Below are 22,356 nucleotides of genomic sequence, written 5' to 3'. Positions count from 1 at the left end.
CTGCAGCTTCTTATCCTCTCTCCATTTCCAAAGACACCTTCTTGCCCATGCCAACAACAGCATTCATCCGGAATGAAGGCCTTGCCTCTTAACTGTCTCCAATCCTGAAGAGCGCACGCACACACACACACACACACACACACACACACACACACACCTGGAGCTGAGAGAATGTTACTATGGAGAAAGAATAACTGGGTGAAAGGGGAGTTTTGAAGTAGAGGAAGACCAAGGCCAGAAGCAGTTTCTGTAGTTAAGCTATAGCACAAGGAGCTGGGTGGGCAGGGGCTACAGCACCAGGCAGAGTAAGTCTGGGAGAGGGAGCCCCATCATGCAAGCCTAGTTGGTTGGTGTCATGATGGAGGGGCAGCCAGGAGCCACAGCCTGGAAGAAGGGCCTTGTCATGCTGCCAGAACAGAGGTGTAGGTCTGTGGGCCTAAACTCAGGGACAGAAGCCAATCTGAGTCCAGGTGGCATCATGCATTAAAACAGGAGGCATGATGAGACAATGACACTCACTACAGGGTGGGATAGGCCGGAAGGATTGGTACCTTGCCCAAAGACCCCAATGAGCTTAACTATGGTGATGTGAGGTCTGACATCCTTCCAGTAGTATCTAACCTACGGCAGTGATTCTGACCCTGAACCTTACTAAAAGCCATTGTTCCCAGCCCCTACCGAGGCAGCTCTTGTTTGAGGCTGTCTCTAACTTTGATGCCTGCAGAAGAGATGGCGTCTGGCTGCAGACATGGAGAGTGACGCACAAGTTTCCACAAGAGTTTCACAAGAAGCCAGGTAAAGGGACTCGTATGCCCTCCCTGAGGAGCCATGGTTAGTACTGGACTGCGCATCTAATGAAGGAACTCGCCCACTCTGTGTGCTCAGGGCGGTCCAGGGCCAAGATGAGCGCTGCAGAGCCTGTCTCCTGGCAAAAGGAGCTGACATCTGAGAGGAGATGTCACAAGAGGCAGAAGCTTTATGGACATCTGGTTTGGTTTGAAGGCTTGATATAAGAACTATACAAACCCGCTCTGTAATGAGACAGCCTGCACAACCCCATGGAGAGGCAAGCCCTCTTCCCCCATTCTTAGACTGGGCAGTGAGTGGGTGGTGGTGTCTTCCCCTAGCCATGGGAAAGCCTCGGTGATGAGTATAGATCCAAAGCAGACAGAAATGACTGTCTTCCCAGAATCTGACGGAGATGGAACTCAGTTGCTTTGCCATCTTGCCATTACAGAAGCTTGGGCTGGGTCAATAGGGGAGTTAGAGCTAAGAGGCATGTTGCAGTTAGCATGGAATCCGAGACGCAGCTGTGCCTGGCAGCTAGCTGAGGCCTTCATTCCTCTACCTGGGTCAGGGAAGAGCTGTGGAAACAACCAGATGGCTGGCCTTGTCTGCGCAGACACCTTCAAGAAGATCAGGACCAGCTTGATTCTGTGACCCACACTCTGGGCAGACTGGCTAAACATGCATGAGTCACATGGGCAGCCAACACACCAGGCCCTGCTCAGAGATGCTGGTGTCAGGGGGAGCCTACCGGAGCCTCAGCAAGTGGTTCCACCTATACTGCCCTGCCCGCCAAAGCTCACCTGTCAAACAGCGGCTTCTCCCCACAGTCGAAGGAATCCTGCAGGTCCCTCACCAGGTTGGCCTGGCCAGGCATCCGGAAGAGGCCCTCTTCACTGAGTCCTCGCTCCCGGATGAAGTCCACACACTGCTCCACCAGCAGAGGTGCCAGCCGGGGACCAAACTTCCGCTCATGGTGCACTGTGTCCTCTAGCCGCTGGCCAAAGATCCCTGGACACAGAAAGGGATGATTCACACTCCCTGGCACTCAGCACAATGGTAGCTGAAGAGTGTCTGGGGCAGTGGAAGGCAAAGAATGCTGTGTGTGCGCCAAACGAGGCTCTTCCCAAGGAGACAGATTGGACATTGGGAGGGCACAGCCAGGTGGCTGGTCAAAGCTGTTAGGGCAGCAGTAGGTGTGGCCTGTGGAGCTTGTCCCAGCCAGGAGGGAAGGGCCCTTAGAGAGCATGTGCTTGTACTGGATGGATGGATGGATGGACTCACTCTAGATTGGAAACTATGCCATGCCCAAGCACAGGAAAATGAGCAGCTGCCTCATGGGTCAGCCCCCTGGGCACTGCTGCACAAGGGAGGGGTCAGAAGGCACAGCTCAGAGGACCAGACAGATGGCACACTGATGTGAGAAACACCATCCCTCTCAACGCCATTCCTCACAACGATGCAGTGAGCATTGGGGAGCTAGCTCAGTTCCGTGGGTAAAGCTCGACACACAGGTGTGAGGCCTGAGCTCAGGTCTGTTCACAGCTGGACACGTGACACACATGTGTAATCCCAGTGCTTGTGACCCCCAGAGCAGGATGGGAAAGTGAAGGTGGGACAGTCCCTGAAAACTTAATGGCCAGCTAGCCTGGAATATACAGCAGTGAGCGAGAGACCCTGTCCCTAAGGACACACACCCAAGGTAGTCGTCTATCCTCATATGTGCCTTATCACACACACACACACACACACACACACACACACACACAAAGACACACAGAACAGGAGGGGGGAGGGAGGGAAGAGGGAGGGAGAGAGGAAGGGAGGAAGGAGGAGGAACAGGTCTATGCACTGCTCAGGGTGGAGGAATGAATCACTGGGCACCACTAGCAGGAACAGGAGATGGTACAGCTGAGGCAGACATGCAGTGTGGTGGGACTTTCAAGGAACTGAGAACAGACTGATTGCAAGCAATCCCAGCTCTGGGTAGACACAGAACTGAAAGGGGGCATGGATGAGGTGTGTGTGCACAGGCGCAGCAGCTTTGCAAACAGCAACAAAAGATGGGAGACCATCTGCAGCCCATCAATACCCACAATGCATTACACCTGCACAGCGAGACGCGGTTCTGCCTCACAAAGTCAGGAAACACTGAGAGAGGCTACCACTCAGAAGAATCCAGAAGACACGATGCGAAATAAGACATTCACAAGGGAACAAAAGTTGTGTGGCCGAGCTGGTGAGACATTCCTACATTGTCATACACAGAGAGGAAGTGGACTGGTGGCTGCTGGGAGCTGGGAGGGAGGTGGGCATTCAGTGGCACAGCTTCAAAGCCGGAATGGCTACAGCACCATGTGAACAAGGTTTAAGGAGGGTGGAGCAGATGACAGAGGCTCTGGAAAGTCTTAAGAACAAAAACCATAATCGTGAGCAAAATAAACGAACCCCCAAGTACACACTGTGTATCTTCTTTCATGTGAAGCTATAAATAAGTCAAATTGGTGTGTCAGGCTAGGGCTTAGCTCTTAGTGGGTCTGTGACCAGAGGTGCCTCAGGGTTCCGGCATCCCTGTATCTGAACCTGACACGCTATCCCAGTCACACACACTTGAATAAAGCAAGACCATTGAACAGTGCCCAAATGTTTTGTACACTCTCCAATATGAAAACATTTGGGAGAAAACAAAACAAAGCATCAGAAAGAGAAGAATCCAAATATCTAATGACCAGAGTAGAAGGAGAGAAGGCAGAGGAATTCCCGGTGAGAACACTGATAATCTGATACATGACAAGACTGGGGTTTCCTAATAGCCCAGGCAAGGAGTGTAAAGTGCCAAGATCTGTAAAGCTCTCTCTCTGCCCAGCGGGTCAGCAGCTGGAGAAACTCTCACTGCCTTAGACACAGGAGCATGGCTCTCAACTTTCCAGACACTGTGACCCCTTAACACAGTCAGTTCCTCATGGTGTGGTGACTCCCTAATTACAAAATTATTTTTGGTGCTACTTTGTAACTATAATTTTGCTACTGTTATAATGCAGTACATAAATATCTGATGTGCAGAAGGTCTGATATTTGACCCCTATGAAAGCACCACTCAATCCCCCGAGACCCTCAAGTTGAGACCCTCCCACTGCTCCAGGAGGTCTGGTCTCTAGAATGGATAGTGTTTTTCACCTCCTCACTGTGCAGACATCCCCGAAGGATGTCCTTCGAGGCATGACAGGGGCACCATCCTAGAGCACGTTGTGTTAAGGACTATAGTTTTGTGGGAACTGGGTCATGGTGCAGCCAAGTGAGGAATTCAACCATCTCTCGGGCAGCCTACCTCATTCCCTGCTCCAGGCAACTTAAAAATATTTCACATCCTAAGGGTCGCCCTTCTCCTTAGCTCCTTTCAGCCTTCCCTTCAACAACAGGGCTCAGCTGCTTCTGTCCATTGGTTGGGTGCAAATATCTGCATCTGACTCTTTCAGCTGCTTGTTGGGTCTTTTGGAAGGCAGTCATGATAGATCCCTTTTTGTGAGCGCTCTATAGCCTCAGTAATACTGTCAGGCCTTGGGGCCTCCCCTTGAGCTGGATCCCACTTTGGGCCTCTCGATGGACCCTCTTTTTCTCAGGCTCCTGCCCATTTCCATCCTTGTAATCTTTCATACAGGAACTATTATGGATCAGAGATGTGACTATGGGATGCCCCCTCTCTCATTTGATGTTCTGTCTTCCTGCTGGAGGTGGGCTCTATAAGTTCCCTCTCCCTACGGTTGAGCATTTTATCTAAGGCCCCTCCCTTTGAGTCTTGAGAGTCTCTCACCTCCCAGGTCTCTGGTACATTCTGGAGCCCCACCCCCAACCTCCTATTTCCTGAGGTTGCCTGTTTCCATTCTTTCTGCTGGCTCTTAGGGCTTCAGTCCTTTTCCCTCATCCAATACCAGATCTCTCAAACACTGGACCACCAAACAGACAGAATACACCAGCAGATATGAGGCCCCCAACACACATACAGTAGAGGACTTCCTGTTCATTCAGAGATGATGCACCTAACCCTCAAGAGACTGGAGGCCCCAAGGAGTTTAGAGGTCAGGTGGGGTGGGAGGTGGGGGGCATCCGTGTGGAGACAGGGGGGTGGGAAGGAGATGTGGGATGTGGAGAAGTCAGAGGGTGAATGGGGGTGGGGAATGGAATATGGAGTGCATGATCTGGAAATTAAGCATATAGATCAGGGAAGAAAGCCTAGGACACATCAGGTGGATACCATCAGTGCCTTAAGAAAAGGTGTATGTGCTTGTATGTGCCATACACACACACATACACACACATACACACACACACACACACACACACACACACACACACTTTAAGCTTTTGTTTGTACATGTAATCATGTGAGCATGTCAGCTTGTGTGTGCATGTGGCAGGGACCTAGTCCAGCCCATTCAGTGTGGCTCCGGGAACAGCAAACATCCCAGCTGTTCTGTCGCCATTGTCCACATCAGAATGGAGGCGGAGGGACCCGTGAGGCAGCAGGTCCCATGGACATCTGGGTCACGGCAGAGGAAGCAATACTGGACAAGAGGGAAACCTGCCTCTTCTGGGCCTTGGCAGGTTAGTCCCCTAACCCAGGGGAAGGCACTGAGCCTAGAGCCCAGGGACAAGCTGGCTACTTGGACAGCTCAAAGCAGGGCTGACTCAGGAGGCCTTGAGTCACCTCAAATAGTGTCACAGCCTTTGGGGTTAGAGCTGGCTGGGCTCAGGGCACAGAGATTCAGCTATTTTTTTCTCTCACTCAGAACTCAGTTACCCACACGCAGGGCCTCAAATGCATGAGTTTACCTCCTGTCATGCTGGAAACACTTTTAAAAATTGCTTTTTTTCTCCATTTGCCCCTCTTTGTTTTGAGGTGCACGCGCTAGGCAAGCTTTCTAGAACTGAACTACACCCTAGCTCTTGAGTTTCTCTTGAAATAATCCACGTTTACGATAGTGACAGGCCTAAGTTCCAGAAAGTCGAGAGTGGCAGAGCACTCCATGGTAGCTTTTGTCCCTTTGACAGAAACTCCCTGCCAATCCTCTGCAGTCCGCAGTATTCCTTACTGCCCCCTACCCCACCTAGGCTGCTTCAGGCTTTGGGGCAGTCATTTGCCTCTTCTGCTTTAAGTCTGTGAATAAAGACTTCCCCAGATAACACCAGAGTCTGGCCAAGTGGGGAAGGGGACCTGGCTCACAGGGAAGCCATGGGAAGCCGTGTCTGGTGTAACCAGGAACACTTCAAATGAGCAAGGAATAGAACATACAGAGGTACAGAGGAAGTGCCCACAAACAAAGTGTCCCCCAGAGGGGCATGGGCTAGCCTGGAATGACCCCTGCCTCCTCCCATCCACTCAGAGAGACCTTCCATTTAGTGAGACTCACTTCCCAACTGTCTCCAGTGTCAGCTCCGCGCGCGCACACACACACACACACACACACACACACACACACACACACACACACACGGCGGCGGGGGGGCGTGCAGGGCCTTCTCTCTCCACCACACCTTCCACCCCAGTGTCACAGCAGTGGGAAGACATTGCTTTCTTTGGGGCAGAGGTGGAGGAGTGAGTGTATAGGACAAACACCATGCAGTGTTCTCCTGTCCTAAGTCACTGCACTCAGCTCCCGGCCTCAGTTCCCAGTGACTGATGGCCACCTTCAGGAAAACATGAAACTCACAAAGCTCGGGGACTCCAACCAGCTTCCTTCTTGCTCCCTGAGCCCTATGCTCAGGATACCTGTCATCTGTCTCTTACTTTGCGCTTGTGCCTGACCCTGTTCTAAGAACAAAAGGTCCCCTATTCCCCCGCCACCCCAGGAGGCTAACCGGGATCCCCAGGGAAACTGCAGACAATACCATCCCCTAAGTAGACCATGATCTAAGTGTATGTATAAACTGAGCACAGGACTGTTCCAAGGTGTGGGTGAGGGGAAGATTTTTACTGTGTATATGAGGGAGAGTAGGGCCAGAGGCATCTGGAGGAGACCAGAGCAGGAAGAGAGCGCAGCAGACTGAACATGCCCAGCAGACTGGGCTGGGCCATCAGAGTAGACGGGGAGGGGGCGGGACAGTAAGAAAAAAAGAGTGTGGGCAAAGGAGACCAAGAAAGACAGGCAAGAGAGGAAGATAAAGAAAAAGAATAACTGAGCGGGTTGCAAGGAACTGAGAGGCTGCAGAAGGGGAGCCACGAGCTTGAGAAGTTTAGGGTAGGGAGAGGGCTGAGAGGAATCCAGATGCTAGCACGGATGGTGTTAAGGAGCATTTGTGATACTCCGGGAGCCTGGAGGCCAGTATGTCTGCTGGTACTCTACTAGGTACCACAGAGAGCCATTTGTCCCAGTTTCTTTGGATCCAAACTAAGTAGTTGTCAAAACAGAACAACTTCAACGCTGTCCTGGAATGACAGTTATGTGGATGTCCCCGATCCTCATATCCCGCCCCTTTCTGTACTTGAAAGCAACCACTCCAATTGCCAGTGCTAGTCTTGTGCTTGGCGCCATTGTTGGATGAAGTAAAGGCTATGTGAACCCCAGCACTAACACACCATGACATCCGATCTGACAGGTGGGTGACATACACAGAACAGACACCCCAAAATGATGATTCACACCCCAGACGGGATAAAGTGGGAGGGTTCAAGATTTCATCACAGTCCACAATCTAAAACTTAGGAGCTATTTGTTTCTGGAATTTTCCACTTAGTATTTTCAGGCAGCAGGTGGTCACTGGACGCTGGAAACCTAGAAAATAAAACTATGGATTTGTGGGTGCTACCCTGCTGAAAAGCATCAGAGCAGCCCTCAGGCTGAGAGCATGCCCCCAGTGGAGGTCTTCACTGTACAAACCAGGCTGGGAGGCAAGCTCTGCCCTGCTGGCCCCCACCAACCAGCCCGTGGGCACAACATCTAGATAAGCCCACCGGTGCACACGGCACCCAGTCTCGCCAGGTCTGGTCTGTGACAGTCCCTCTCAACCCCTGCCTCCCAGAAAAGCCTTCTGAACATTCTCACTGTCCCCAAATAGGGCAGCAGTCCAGCAGAGGGAAAGCCACAAAGTCCTGGCACTTCAAAACAGAAGAGGTTTTGAGAAGGTGGCGACAGAGTAAACACGTTAAGTAGGAGGTAAGGAATTGTGGGGAGGGAAGTCAGTGAAGCAGCTCTGATGGAGGACACCTGGTGTCTGAGGATGAGATGGAGGCAAGGAGACAAAGGGTCACATGAGCACTGACCCCAGACACCATGAAGTGGGGGCACAAGCAGGCCAGTAATAAGACCACAGAGATAAAGGCTCGGGGCACACATCTGGCTGAAACAGTAGACTACAACCTCTTCAGAGTGAGATCTGTCTTCACAGACTGCCCTGAGGCCCACGATGGACCCACACTCTCAGGGCATCCCCTCCTTGACTGGACTTATGACCTCATTCCAGCTCAGCCTTTCGAGTCTTCCGTGCCAGCTCCCCCTGCTATAGACAAGCCATGTTCAGGCCTCAGGCAGCCTCCATTTCCAGAGGCTCCACCCATTGCTGTCTTTGCCACAGTTCCCCTGGTAGGCTCTGTGAACTCCCAAAGCCCTCTTGGCAAGTCTCAGAGAGGAAATGTGCCAAGAACCAGTTCTGGTAGGCTTGTCATGTAGCTGGAAACCCAGCCAGTATGTGGTTTCTTGAGGGCCTGGCCTACACTCGTCACCCAAGTGCCTGCTCTGCCAACGGAGAGGAAGCTGGCAGAGGTGCCTTTCCTAGGGATGAACCTGCAGCCACAGTTTCTGCACTGACAGCTGCTCCCTCTAGCCTGGCCTGCATGCCTCCAGTGAGCACGTCTCAGAAATCCAGGCAGGAGTAGAAGTCACAGATTCCGCCACTGCTCAGAGATCATTCTAGAAGACCCTGGAAGCAGCCCTCAACCTTCCTGCCAAGTCCTGAAGCTATGAATGTTAACACAGGGCACCTAGTGGTTTTCTCCTGACCCTCAAGGGAAGCCCTGGAGGAAGCCCAGTGGGGGTCGATTCTGCCACAGCAAGAATAGGAGGCTACTGGGATTCCCTCTAGGATTTGGTCCCAGAGCTGAGGCAGCAGATCGGCTTGGCCACTGTCTGCCTCTGGCTCTCCCCAGTGGTGAGTAGGCCACAATCAGGGGGAAGGTGCAATGAGAAAACAATTCTCCAGACGTTTACAAAGAGCCTTTCCTTGCTCTTTTGTTCACTCCCATTTGCAACCCACCAATACACCCACTTTGAACACCTACTTTGCCTTTGACAGGATTACTGACTGCCCCTCTTTCAGGCCCTGCCTACTGATAGTCTCAGCTTTGGGAAGGGATTGAAAACCCTTCTAACTTGCCCCCAGAATGGCCTGGAAAACCACCACAGGTTAAGGTCATAGAGGATGGGGTTGCCCAATGCTAGCCAGGCCCAGGACATACCGATTCCCTCCTCTGGATGGTTGCTTTCCAAAGGTTTCCAACTGGATTTGGAGTCAGAGCCTGGGACCCACTTCCTGCGAGGTCTCAGAGCAGAAGGGGATGAGGAGATCTTAAACAAATTCCTAGTCTCAGTTTCCTAGTCTCTTCACACCAGTCGGACTCCTGACAGGAAAAGGGATGGGGGATCGCCAGGTCCTCTTCCCACCGACACAAACAGCACGTACATGGCTCTCCAGCCCTTTAAGGAACCATCTCGGATCCCCGACTCCCACGATATAGCCACCCTCCCGCAGGGCCCGCGAGCCCCGCGTCCCCTGGTCCCGCACCCTGTCGAGCCCCTACCTGGGGCAGCGGGTGCGCAGCAGGCGGGCAGATGGCAGGGCGGCCGGGGGCAGGCGCGGCAGCTCGAGAAAGCCCGCGCGGCCGGCATCAGGCCCATGGCGCGCCCGGGTGCGGCGGCGCGGCGGCGGCAGGAATGCCCGGCACGCGCACAGGTAGCGTCTTGCCTGCCGCCCGCCCGGCCTGAGCCGCCCAGGGCTGGACCTGGGGCGAGGGCGGGAGGATCGAGTGCCTGGGATACCTCCTGCCAGGCAGCTCCCAGCGCTGGGAGCTCCAGGTCCGCACCCCTTTCTCGGGGCCGCCGTATCAGGCGCTTTGAGTTCGCAGCAGCTCTCCACGCGATTACTTCCTTCTAGCTGGGGACCCTCTTCAGGAACACCCACGCAGGCCAAAGCCCAGGGGAGGCACGAGCTCTAGGTGGTGCAAGGGAGGCCAGAGAGGATTGGGCAACTGGGTCTGAGTCAACCTGCGAGCAGGGCATTGATGCTCCACCTAAAGCAACAGAGGCTTGGAGGGCTCCACATCCCAGGCCTTCCAGGAATCAGACCTCTTTGGAACCGGTTATTGGCAATGGTTTGGATTTGATCTCATCTCCTTGAACAGCTTTAAAAGATAATTAACAACTCTTTTTTTTTTTTTTTTTTTTTTTTTTACAAAGAGGCTATGGAGGCTCTAGAGAGGTTATGCGATTTGTCTGAGGTCTCCTAGCTGGGAAGTGACAGAGATCATTCCTCAAGTGTCTGTCTATGAAATCTAACTTCTCCCGGTTCCATCAGGAGAAGAGTCCACAACGTGGTTTCCGAGTGGCACTCGGTCAGCCTACACCTGAAGGCAGAAGCAGAGCTGGAAGAGATAGAGGCATGGAGAGGAGGAAGGCCCTGAGCCTGGGGGATGGGGCCTCCCTTGAAGGGAGGTGTGCAGGGGACAAGTCACTTTATTTGCTCACATTTAGTAGGCTCTCACTTGATGTAAAGACCAAGGGAAAGTTTAAGGCCCCTCCAAGAACCAAAATACACAACCCACTGCAATATTTTTAAGAGCACCCCTTGAACCACATGTACATGCCTTTAATCCCACCACTTGGGAGGCAGAGGTGGGTGGATCTCTGTGAGTTCCAGGACAGCCAGGGCTATCTATGTAGAGAGACCTCCATCTCTAAACCAAACCAAACCAAACCAAAACACCAACCCTAGTACAAAAGTCCATAGTGATCAAACTACCAAACTGGTAAATAAAGGCAGGCTGAGTCGGCCTCAGTCACGGCCTGTCTTTATTTCACATGGGCTATTTTGATATCCATGTCTCGTCCTAAAACCTGTGACTGCCTCACCTTACACAGCCAGAGCAGCTCAGTAGGTATAAGCATGCTAAGGGAGGACAGGCGGTCACAGACTACCAAGGGACCCAGGATGCTTGAACCATAAGAGGAAGAGGAGGTGAGACATGTCAGCCCAGGCAGTGTAAAGGCTAGGGGCATAGTCTCCTTCCCTGGGTCCTTGGGGGAAGCCCATGCTCCCATTAATTTTTGGCTGTGGGACACGGAGACTCTTAGTCCAGGCCCTGAAACTAAAGTGTAGGGCTAATGCCCTCCATCTAAGAGTGTGTCTAATCCAAAGTGTTCAGTTTCTCTCCTCACTTTACTGTGAACATGGGAAGGGTGGAGGCACCTACCTACTCATCCTAGGGTGGGTAGGTAGGTGCCCACTTGCTTTCGCCTCTCTGAGCCTCAGTTTCCCCATCTGACTTAGACCTAGAAAAGCCCCAGTTGAGTGGAGGTTTGCAGCTGCCTCCTGCCTATGAGTTCTCACCAGCCCTGCTTGCCTGAGCTCTAGTCTGTTGGATTAGGAGGAGCATGCTTGGGGGAGGGGCTGGAAAGCTGAGACCCGTCATAAGGATGGTTCTTTTCCATTAGCATCCTGGTAGCAGGCAGATTATTCGACTTGGGTGGGCATCTCTGAACTGTGTGTAGAAATGCTGAGCTCCGTGGAGCCCAGTGAGGGGAGACAGGTCGATAAGACTACACAGCAAGGGAGGGGGTGGAAAAACAGGATGGTGGGAAGCAGGGGGTGAGCAGGGTGTGTGTGGTGGGGAGCTCTCAGATAAAGCAGTTACTGTGTGGCCTTGGCTCTCCTGGCAGACAGCCCAATGCCCTGGCTCTGCTGAGCCTAGAGCAGTGGCTGCCACCTTTCTCCCCTGACTTGAGGACCCCAGATCACAGGCTCCTGGAGCTCTTTTAGGGGAGAGGCCTTCAGGACAGCTGAGAAGGAGGCCCAAGGACACTGTGAACCAGTCCTTAAACTCTGCAGATGCCTGCTCTGCCTTGTGTCAGACTGACCAGGATTCCAGGCCTGTAGGGGAGTCTCCACCTGTCATCCTAACCTTCCTGCCTCACTAGAAGGGGCAGACAGAATCAGAACCAGGTTCAAAGGTCTAAGTGTCGGAAGCCCAGGCTCAGGCCCACTGGTTGACATTCACTGGAATTGGAAATAAGACTGTCTTCTTGAGACTCCCTCCCATTGAGGCTGAGATGTGGAGCAGATGGTGCTGAGGAGAAGTGGTTCCCAGCCTTCCTGACTCCTCCTCCCTTAGCTGCCTATACAGACTCACAGGTAGCTCAGACCCAGAGGTGTCTAGACAGAGCCAAACTCTCACAATCCCTCAGCCTGCTCCACGCTGCCTCCGCTTCCACTGCCGCTAACCTCTGTCCTTGCTCAGCCTGATTCCCGACTCCTGGAGTCAATGTTCATGCCCCACCCCCTTCTTCCACTCACATCCTGGAGATCTCATCACTCCTAGTTTCTGGACAGCCTGCTCAGTTCACCAGCCAGACCCAGAGGAGAGCTGCCCTCTTGCAATGGATAGTCAAACAGGTTGTGGTCCTCCCCTCAGGCCTGTCCAGGGTGCAGTCAGAGGTCTCCTCAACACTGAAGGTCAGATCATCACAATCCCTGCCTTAGAATTCTCTGGTGGGTGCTCGTCTCTTCTCTCTCCAAGTAGAAGCCCATATCCCTGGGGGGTGGGGGTGGGGCAGAGGTGTGCACTCACCTCCTGACTCAGTCAGAGCTTCCTCTAACTTACATCAGTGTTCTCACTTCCACCAGGGATAAGGCTGGAGTCTGGCAGGTTTCCACCCAACATCTTCCTGGTTGACTATGGCCTGGCAACACTTTGTTTAAACAATGAAACCTTACACCCACAACTACAACCATTATGGCTATTAGCAAAACAGAAACAAAAGCCTCTAAGAAGCAAGGGGGACGCCCCTCTCCCTGGGCACCCAGCAGGTGTAGTCACTGCCATCATCACTGTTGGCACAAATGCCAAGTCCTTTGGTTTAGACTTAAGCATTTCTCCTGATGTCCATTTCTCTGTAAATAAACAAAGTGGCCAGGAGTCGGGAAGTTGAGTACCTGGCAGCTGCTGGGCTCTTGTGTTGTCCTTGCCGCCTTGATCGAGAGGACTATAGGTCACATGCCAGAGTAGCTACCCTCATGCCAGCACCAGCTGTTGGCTGTCACGAACACTCCAGGAGTGCTTTGAGCCAACTAGGCCACAAACTATAGCTGATTGTCCTGGCCCCTGAAGGCCTAGCCCCACCCAGAGCTGTTGGAGACACTGTGAGGTCGGTCGATTTTGCAACCAGGAACTTTCAGGAACCATTTCCACCTTGGCCAGAAGGGGTTCACTCCCCACTTCCACCCCTGGGAAGAGAGGTGACTAGTAGCCAGGCCATGATTGGTCCAAAACATAAGGCTCAATGCCCGTGGGTGGTGCTAGAAGCTGGGATGTAATGGACCAAAAGAATGTTCTAAAGACTCCTTGAAGTGTATACGAAGGCTGCTAGGGCTGGGAGTTGGCTGGAAGACAACTCCCTCTGCTCCTCTGTTCCGCTGTAAGGTCTCAGCCGCTCCATCTCACCCAAAGCTTGATCCTACAATCGCACACCCCCTGCACACCATACTGATACAGGATGCGACTGGTCCTGTGCTGATCCCAGCCTGGTGCGAGAGGGCACCTGTACCTGAGTAGCCCTAACCCCTGTGGGTTCATGCACGCTTCTGCAACCCTCCAGTGCTGAACGCTGTTCTTACAAAGGTACCCCAGTCATTCTGGAAGACGGCACTGACCACTGTAGGCACAGGTGAAGAATTCAGTGTGGTCTGGGCACAAGAGGAAGGGGCAGAGAAACACAGACAACCGCCGCCAAGCAGAGAGCTAATAAAACACTGTCAGGAGCCTGAGGGAGAGCCTACAGACTGGTCATTACAGAGTCCAGAGAGCCAAGAATGCTTCTACGTAAGGTTTACATGGGGACACTAACCCTTGGAAGGCCAGCTTTCCAATACCTTAGGCCAGCACAGGGTCTATAACAGGATGCCACTTGTCCCTGCGTCTGCCTGCTTATTGCCAGCGCTAGCTGCTGTCAGACATGGAGGAAAACAAAGACACCCAGGGGCCAGCATTTGAAGGGCTTCCTTGCTTGCGTACAGTTTCTATTCAAGCAGAGGAAAGGTCCCCAGCCAGCTGTTGGGTGACAATTAAAGTGGGCAGAAATATGAACTCTTACATACGTCATTACCTATGGGAATGCTTGGCACAGCCACTGTGGAGAAGGGCATGGTGTTTCCTCAAAAACTTATCCAGGAGCCTAACAGTTTCGCTTCTGGGTGTGGACCCAGGAGATGGAAAGCAAGCGTTTGAAGGGCTGTTCATGCAACATTGCTAAGGCTGGACTCTGGAATGTCACCCACTGGCTCATGTTTTGAGTGCTCACACCTTGGCTGTCAGTGCTGTTTTGGGGGTGGGGCTTGATTGTCAGGCCAGCAGGGGAGGGCTTTAAAAGGCTCTTCCAGTCAGCCCTCTGGTTTCCACACTGTTTCCTGCTTAGATAAGGAGTCTCTAGCACACGTTCCACAGCCATCAATCCCACCATGCCTTCCCTCCAAGGTGAACTGAAACTTGGGGGTCCAAAACCCAAAATGAACCTTTCTCCCTTGTTTCTGTCAAGTATTTTGGTCTCAATTAAAAAGTAACTTTTATGCCCATGTTCACAGCAGTTCTATGCAAAACCCAAAAGGTGTAACTAGCCTATAATTAATTGATAAATGAATGAATGAATGAATGAATGAACGAACTGAGGGTAGCAGCACTTAATGGATTATTATTCTGAGAATGGGGAGGGTCTAGGGCAATGGGGGATGGGAGAAAGAAATTGAGATTCTGCGGTTGGAGAGACGGTTCAGTGGTTAAATTCCCAGTACCCACATCAGACAATTCATAGCTGCCTGTAGCTGTAGCTTCAAGTGATCTAGCACTCTTCTGGGCCACTCAGGCACCTGTACTTACACGTACATGTTCGTACATACCATATACACTTACCCAAGATAGGCACATTCAGAGAATTAGCAAGCAGGATGAAGTTGCCAAAAGCTGGCACAAGGGAGGAATGTCGTCTACCTTATTTTTGAGGCATACTCTCGCTGAGGGACTAGAATTTGCCATTTTTAGACTAAGTGGGGCTGGGCAGTGAGCCTGAGAAAATCCTCCTGTCTCTGCTTCCCCCATGTTGAAACCAGGAGTGCACACACCGCTGTTGCCACCACTGCTATCTGTGGTTTTTGACTTGGGAGCTGGGGATTAACCCTTCTCTCTTCTCTCCTTCTTTTCCTCTTGAGGCATTCGTTTCTCTTTTTCTTTGTATCTTTGCTCCCTAACCATCCATACGTGCCATCACTCCCTTTGTGGTATCATTCAATTCACTATGAAGGGGTCACAGCACTCTGAATCTTGATTGCTCCCTCAGTTCCACAGTTTTATAGTCGTATTACGCTATTAGGTGGGGCTGTGGTGGATCCCACCATCAGTGGTGTCCCACTGTAAGGATGAGTTAGTCATTTACTTGTAATGTAGCTGGGTGCTTGAGTTAGTCTGCGAATGCCATAGATACGGGGCTGGGAAACCCTGCTGCACCTAACTCTCCTGGGAGAACTGTGCACATACGTCTACATGGGACCTGCCTCCCAGGGGAAATGCTGGTTCCTGTGTGCCCCAGCAGTAACTCTGCCAGATACCTCCAAGTGACTTCCCCACTGATACATGCAAGATTGGGATGACATGTAGATGTAACATGTGGTGGATTCACGGGTCTTTGGTAACCAATAAGCTAAAGCCCACTCACCATGTTCACAGGCTATGAGAGTTGCTTCTTTGCAAAGTGCCCATTTGAGCCATGCTCATTTCCTACTGGCTCATCTCTGCCTAACTGAGCTGGGAATCACTTGGTAGGTTTGACTACTACAGACACCTGCTCCCTAATCCACTCTCCCCTTTTCAGCCTCTTGACCGACTCTTACCGAGCGCATGTCCTTTGGTCTATGCAGTATAGATTATTTCTTTTTCCTCCCTGTGAATTCCCTCTGATGTTCACCACCTCTTATGAACCACAGACCAAATGCGCGGTGTCTCCTGTGGACTCTGCTCTGTTCCTTGGCTTCGCTTTCAATGTCCTGGCACAAAAGGAGGGCCTTCGTGGCTACAGAGGCTGTCTTTGGGCGGTTCTGGTCTTCCCAGGCTACTAAATGGTCTGTGGGTCAAGCCAGCTGCAATCATGAGGCTGCCCCAATGAGGCTCCAGAGAACAATCTTAACTTCTAACATTACATTTTCTCTTCTGCACAGGGGTTGGCAGCTGGGTAAAGGAGATCAAGCAGGACATAGCCAGTCACAAAAGATGAGAGCAGGCAAGGTAAGAGGCGGAGAGCACGAGACATGTCAGATCTGGATATGGGCTTGGACCTCCCAAAGGTAGGGATCTGTTCCTGCCTGACAGATACTATATATAGGGAGAGAGGATGCTCACACCATGGCTAGAACTACCCTGCTGGGAGGCTCTGGGTCTCCATGGTCAGCAGGGACTTGGGCCTTCCTTCCCCTTCTCCCCAGCATGGCGACACCATCAAGAACACTCTGAGGATGACTTCAGATAGACATCAACCTATAAAGTCAGCCATGTGTCTGCAGTCAGCACTCCCTTCTTTCTTCCAGGACTAAGTCTGGGCAAAGCTCAGAAGGTTCTACAGCTGGCTACCCCAGCCATCTCCCCATCACTGATTGTCCCATCCTGTCCCAGCCTGCTATGGCCATGCAACCCACTTCTTACATGATGACTAAGACTTTCAATCTAGGGTGGCGGTGGCGTGTCCCAGCACTCAGGAGGCACAGGTTGGCGGATCTCTGAGTTTGAGGCCAGCCTGGTCTACAGGGTGAGTTCCAGGACAGCCAGGGCTACACAGAGAAGCTCTGTCTTGAAAAACAAACCAACAAGATCCATCTAAGGCAAGTCTCATCTATCTCCTGCTTACAATTATACCTGGGGCTCCATTGCATTCATGATGAAGTCTGAACACTGCCTGCCATGCTCCACAGCCCTCGCTCACCCAGGCCCTCCCGCTGTCTTCCTCTTCACATCCCCAGTCCTTTTGCTGTGCTGCAGCTCTCACCCTTAAGCACCTTCAGATATGTGTATTTTGTCTGTCTTATCTATAGACGCCTGTGGCACACAGCAAGTCAAGGGGGTCAGGGGCACCACCTGCTTAGTTCACCACTGAATTCCGGAGTGCCTGGCATAGACCAGGTATCTGGTACAAATCACTGAATGTTTTGAATGAACATTAAGTAAATAACAGATCAAGGACGTCAAGTGGGCATGGCGGTCAGGGTTGGGTTTCAGTGTGTCAGGAAGGCCTAGGGAAAGGGAAGGGAGAAGACAGACACACTAGGCATGAGCACAGAGCTGGGTGTGATCCACCTGTGCCCTGTGAGAAGACGATTCAGCATTTAGCAGGGTGTCTGGAAGCAAGGAGACAAGCAAGCAAAGGCCACAGAACTCTATTAGGCAACTCGAGTCCCCTGCCAAAGGGCCAAGCACCAGGTGGGAGGCATGACTTCAAGAATAGTAACAGAGGGACCAGGCTGCCATCAGACATGCAGGATGCATTCAGCAAGTTCCAGGTGAGAGGGGACTTGTGGGTGTCCGGCAAGAGGGCAAGATTACCTGCAGACAAGGATTTTACAGGGTGGACATGCGAGCTACGGGAAGTACCTCTGCCCAGCGGGGCCCAGATGACACGGCGGATGGCCTGCACCCAGTCCTCCATATCCCTCTGGGAGCTGGCCATGAGCAGGAGCGCCTCCGGGTTGGCTGGCACCTTCTCCCGCTCTGTGGCACCACCTGCGAGACAGGGAGACAAGGCTTACTTCAGGGTTCCAATGCAGGACAGCACAGCAGGTCCCCCTCCTGGCACCTGGGAGCTCAGCTCTTGCTTTCGGTTTGCATCCAGTCTCTCTTCCCACGAGGGCACTTGCTAGCTTTTCTTTTCTCCCTTGCCCTCATGTCAGTGTGTTTTTCTGTGTTTGTTTGTTCCCATATCGAAACAGAAAATCATCAAACGCATCACAGGACATTATGAGGGGACACGCCTACTCTAGGCCAACTCGGAGAAGTTCAGTCTCTATTGCAGCTTCAGTGTGTTTTGCTGAAATCAGTTACCCACTGTGTGTAATACAGTTAGTATTTGGGGGTGTGAGTACCAAGGCTCCACTGGCCAGATGTTACACCTGAGCTGGTCTACTTGAGGCTATACTAAAAGGTGGGAGGTGGGAGTTAGAGCTAGATCAAATTGGGGGCTTCCTCGGGCAGCCACTTTATTGGCTTCCAGCTTGCCCTCTGCAAGTGAGTTCATCACCCTGATGTTCTAAAAACTGTTATGCTGAGCACTCTGGGCAATTTAAGAGATTTTAAAGAATGATTTCCCCACCTTCTACACCCCCAAAACATTATTACTTATTTAGGACCCTATCCAGGACTATGTGCTGGGGATGAGTCCCAGAGACAATCCTGTAAAGGTAGACAGAGAGCTTTGGTAGCCCTGGACTGTCCCTTGCAGGACTATGGCCCAGCGGAGGAGCCCAGATAGGAACAAATGTTTCCTGGACACTGGAAAGTTCCAGAACAGTTCTGCTGAGCACACAGCCACCCTCTGCCCATCCTCACAAGGATTGAAAGCAGTGCTGTTACAAGTATATTGTGAGGGACTGGAGAGACGGCCCAGCGGTTAAGAGCACTGCCTGCTCTTCCAGAGGACCCAGGTGCAATCCCCAGCAACCACACGACAGCTCACAACTGTCTGTAAGTCCAGGATACAACACCCTCACACAGACACAAATGTAGACAAAACTGAAACGCACATAAAAATAAGTAAAACAAGCAAACAAACAAAAGGTATATTGGGAAGGACTTGGGTCTCTTACTACATCACACCTGAGCTCTCGATAGCCTCAGCCCACCCCTCTTATTTTACAGACAAGGAAACTGGCACAGTTTAATTAAATACCTTGCCTGCACTCACATCATTCCTAGAAGTGAGAACCATATAGCACACTGATGGATTTTCAAATAATCAGCTGTACACTCCTGGAATATCTTCTCCTTGCAAATTTTATACTTTGTTGATATTTTTTTCTTCTCTCTTCATGAGGGGTGCTGGTCTGTGGTTCTTTTCTTGTGGTGTGTGTGTGTGTGTGTGTGTGTGTGTGTGTGTGTGTGTGTATGTAAACATGAATGGAGGTTCCCTTAGAGGCCAGAAGAATGTGGATTCCATGGGGCTGGAGTTACAGCGGTTTGTAAGTGGTTCCATGTGGTGCTGGGAACCAAGCTTGGGTCCTGTGGGATAGCCGTGAGCACTTTCAGGTGGAGAGCCACATCTCCAACCTCTATTTTACTATTTTGATGAATCCATTCCATCTCTTACATTGCTTATTAGCAAAGCTCTCTCTCCTCTTCTCCCACCACACAGCAGTGATCACTTTAGAGATTCCAGTATATGCATCGCTAATAATTCAGTGTCTACATTGGAGAATATTGCATCACTTGCAGGCATGCGGCCCACGTGTATGTCAAAGGACAGCTGTGGATGTGGATCAATGCATTTGTAGATGACAACTTCATATCACAGTGGCAAAAGATTGGCCATGCCTGTGGGACTTGTCAGGAGTATTTCTGTCATTGTCTTTCCTGTCTTACAACTTGCTGTTCAACAACACTGTGTATGCCACAGTGAACTGCACTGTCTCCACTCAACCAGCCAGCATCTTTTGATTTAAGTTATAAGGGAAGGACACATGCCTGTACACACGTCTCTCATAGAATCCACGTCTCACGTGACACTGTCACCTCTACCTGTCACCCTTCCTCTGGCATCCCTTGTCCTAGGCAACTATTGGTGACTAGCTCTGAATCTTTGGACAGTGGGATGGAATCGTGGTTTTGTCTCATGGAGTAAGACGTCAGGTTGACTGCTTCCCCTGCCTGTTTCTGGGAAGTCGCTGTACAGCCACATCATCTGCACATTGGCTTGCCAGTACCCTTGTTTTCTATTTCTACTTCACTGCCTTTGAATCATTAAACTGTGGTGTGCCCCCATGTGGGTTCCTCCCGTTCCTTGTGAATGGTGTTTATGAAACTGTTTAGATTTATGAGTTTGTAGTGTTTGTAGAGCTCGGGTAAAAAGCACAACGCAATGCACGTGTCTGTCCTTTCCCCTGCCCCTCAGTGACGCCACTCACTGGTGCATTAAACATGGAGGCTCCCGCACAGCTCAATGATGAGATGTTTGTGATGAATACTGTTTTTTTAAATAAAGATATATTTATCTTTGGGTGGTGTTACAGCAGAATCATGCTCTCTCGATAAGGTGCTTCCATTCGAGTCTCTGGGACCCATGCATAGGTTAGGCTACATCACAGAAAAGTAGCAATTTTGTCAGTGGGATCTAAATTGGTAATTGGCCCAGTCCAGTTGTAATGGACTTTAAAAGCAAAGGAGAAACCTGAGACAAAAGTGGATACAGAAGAACTAAAATCGACATACAAAAAGTGACCTGATCAATCACAGTGGCCGGATTGGAGGGTACAGGAAGGTCAGGAGCCCAGGAGCCTGGCAGCACGTAGGGGCAGGGGAGAAGCTGGTCTTTCCCCTACAGCCTCCCCACAGCACAGCCCTGTGACCCCCTTGACTTAAACCAGACTTATAACCTCCAGGACCACAGACACCGCACAAATCAAACTGTCATTTAAGCCACTGATTTCATGGTGACTTGTCACAGCACCAGGGGAAAACTACAAAGACATGGTGGCACACACCTGTAATCCCAGCACTCTGGAGGCTGAGGCAGGGGGTCCACAGGCATGAAGAAGCTCAGGCCTACAGACTTTCAGGCAGTAATAGCCTATCCCCCAAACAAGCAAACCCCTCAAATAACAGCAAACACACGCAGTTTCAAATGCTTTAAGCTCACCACCTTTTCACAGCCCATGTTCACCCACATGAGCTGTTTCTTTCTATGTGTGCATGGAAGACTTGCTCTTGGAAATATGATTTGGGCTTTCCATATTATTATTTATATGTATCTCGTGTCTCCACTGAGCTCTTAGGATACATTGAATTCAGCTATTCAACGAAAACAAACAGACAGAACCCTAATGTCTCAGTCTGTTGACCTTAAAACACACGTAGTTTCTGGGTTGTTTTCAGCTGTTTGACTTTCCCTCCTTCCTGCCTCTTTGCATTCCTGATGTCTGAGTAGGTGCCAGGCACTGGGTTTCCAATGGTTGGGTGCTGGGGGTTTATATTCCTATAAATACTCCTGAGCCTCCCTGTGGGGTAAAGTTAAGTTCACGGCAGGAGTTTCCTAGGTGGATCTAGCTGGGGCAGAGCTCATGCTTCCCCTACAGAGGGAAGGGTCCCTGTCTATTCCACCCAGTATCTCATGGTTGTGTGGCTTTCCAGTCTGGCAGATGCGAACAAGAACCAATCCGTCCTGTGCTGGGGTGGACGTGACACCTCAGATCCTTCTTCGCTCAGTCGTGGGTGGTTTCCTCCAATGCTTGTGGTGACAAGAACGGGGGGGGGGGNGGGTCCTCTGTGCATGCGTTGTCTCTGCACAGCTCTTTCATCTTTTCATACATCCCCCTGTGAGCTTTGATCTCCCAGACTCTCAGCTGTGCTGTCTCTACCTGTGGAGGCCACTGGGCTCCATTGATGTCCCTTTCCTGTAACCCAGCCTGGAAATTCCCTTAAGGCAGTCAAGTAAGGCAGGCCTACGGTCTGCTTTGCTTTCAGCTCCTGGCTCAAAGGCCCTTCACTATCTGGTGTCTGATATCTTGACAAAATGGTCTCAGACATACATGTGTCGGGGCAATGTTGTTTCCATAGCTAGTAAATTGATCTCTGTGGCTTCATGTTCAGAAGTGACAGTCACAGCACTGCCTCCAAGGGACCTGTTACATGGGGCATGTGTAGGAGGCCTTAACATTCCCAGTCATGCACAGCCCTCACTGACACCACAGGAAGGATTATCACTAAGAGCATGTTACACATGCAGAAGTGAGGACTCTCAAAGAACTTACATACTGGTCGCGTGAAGAAGCAAGCAGAGGACCAACCACAACCGTGAACTCGCTCACTGCGCGTCTACAGCTGTTATTGCTGTTCCTTCCCTTTTGTTTTTAATCATTTTTATTACGTTTTAAAAGTTTTGTTTTCTGCTATTTGTTTTTTTTGTTTGTTTGTTTGGTTGGTTTGGTTTGGGTTGGTTTGGTTTGGTTTCGTTTGGTTTGGTTTGGTTTTTCGAGACAGGGTTTCTCTGTGTAGCTCTGGCTGTCCTGGAACTCACTCTGTAGACCAGGCTGGCCTCGAACTCAGAAATCCACCTGCCTCTGCCTCCC

General features: G+C 51.3%; 1 protein-coding gene across 6 annotated transcripts in view; it reads right to left on the bottom strand.

Moving 5' to 3' along the window:
* Arhgap22 (Rho GTPase activating protein 22) overlaps nt 1-22,356 on the bottom strand; it is a 154,031-nt gene that overhangs the window by 9,194 nt on the left and 122,481 nt on the right. For 4 of the 6 annotated variants that reach the window (XM_029469369.1, XM_029469370.1, XM_029469372.1 and 1 more), the window contains 2 exons: nt 17,675-17,803; nt 1,590-1,797 (listed from right to left, as the gene is read on the bottom strand). In XM_029469369.1, the coding sequence (XP_029325229.1) occupies nt 1,590-1,797; nt 17,675-17,803 (337 nt within the window). Of the gene's footprint in view, nt 1-1,589; nt 1,798-17,626; nt 17,804-22,356 lie in introns of all 6 variants that reach the window. The other 2 variants (XM_029469368.1, XM_029469371.1) reach the window with 1 other exon arrangement.

Source organism: Mus caroli, chromosome 14 (assembly GCF_900094665.2).
Source record: "Mus caroli chromosome 14, CAROLI_EIJ_v1.1, whole genome shotgun sequence".
NCBI classification, from domain to species: domain Eukaryota; kingdom Metazoa; phylum Chordata; class Mammalia; order Rodentia; family Muridae; genus Mus; species Mus caroli.
The sequence above is the reverse complement of the archived record's forward strand: the minus strand, read 5'-3'. Positions and strand labels throughout refer to the sequence as shown.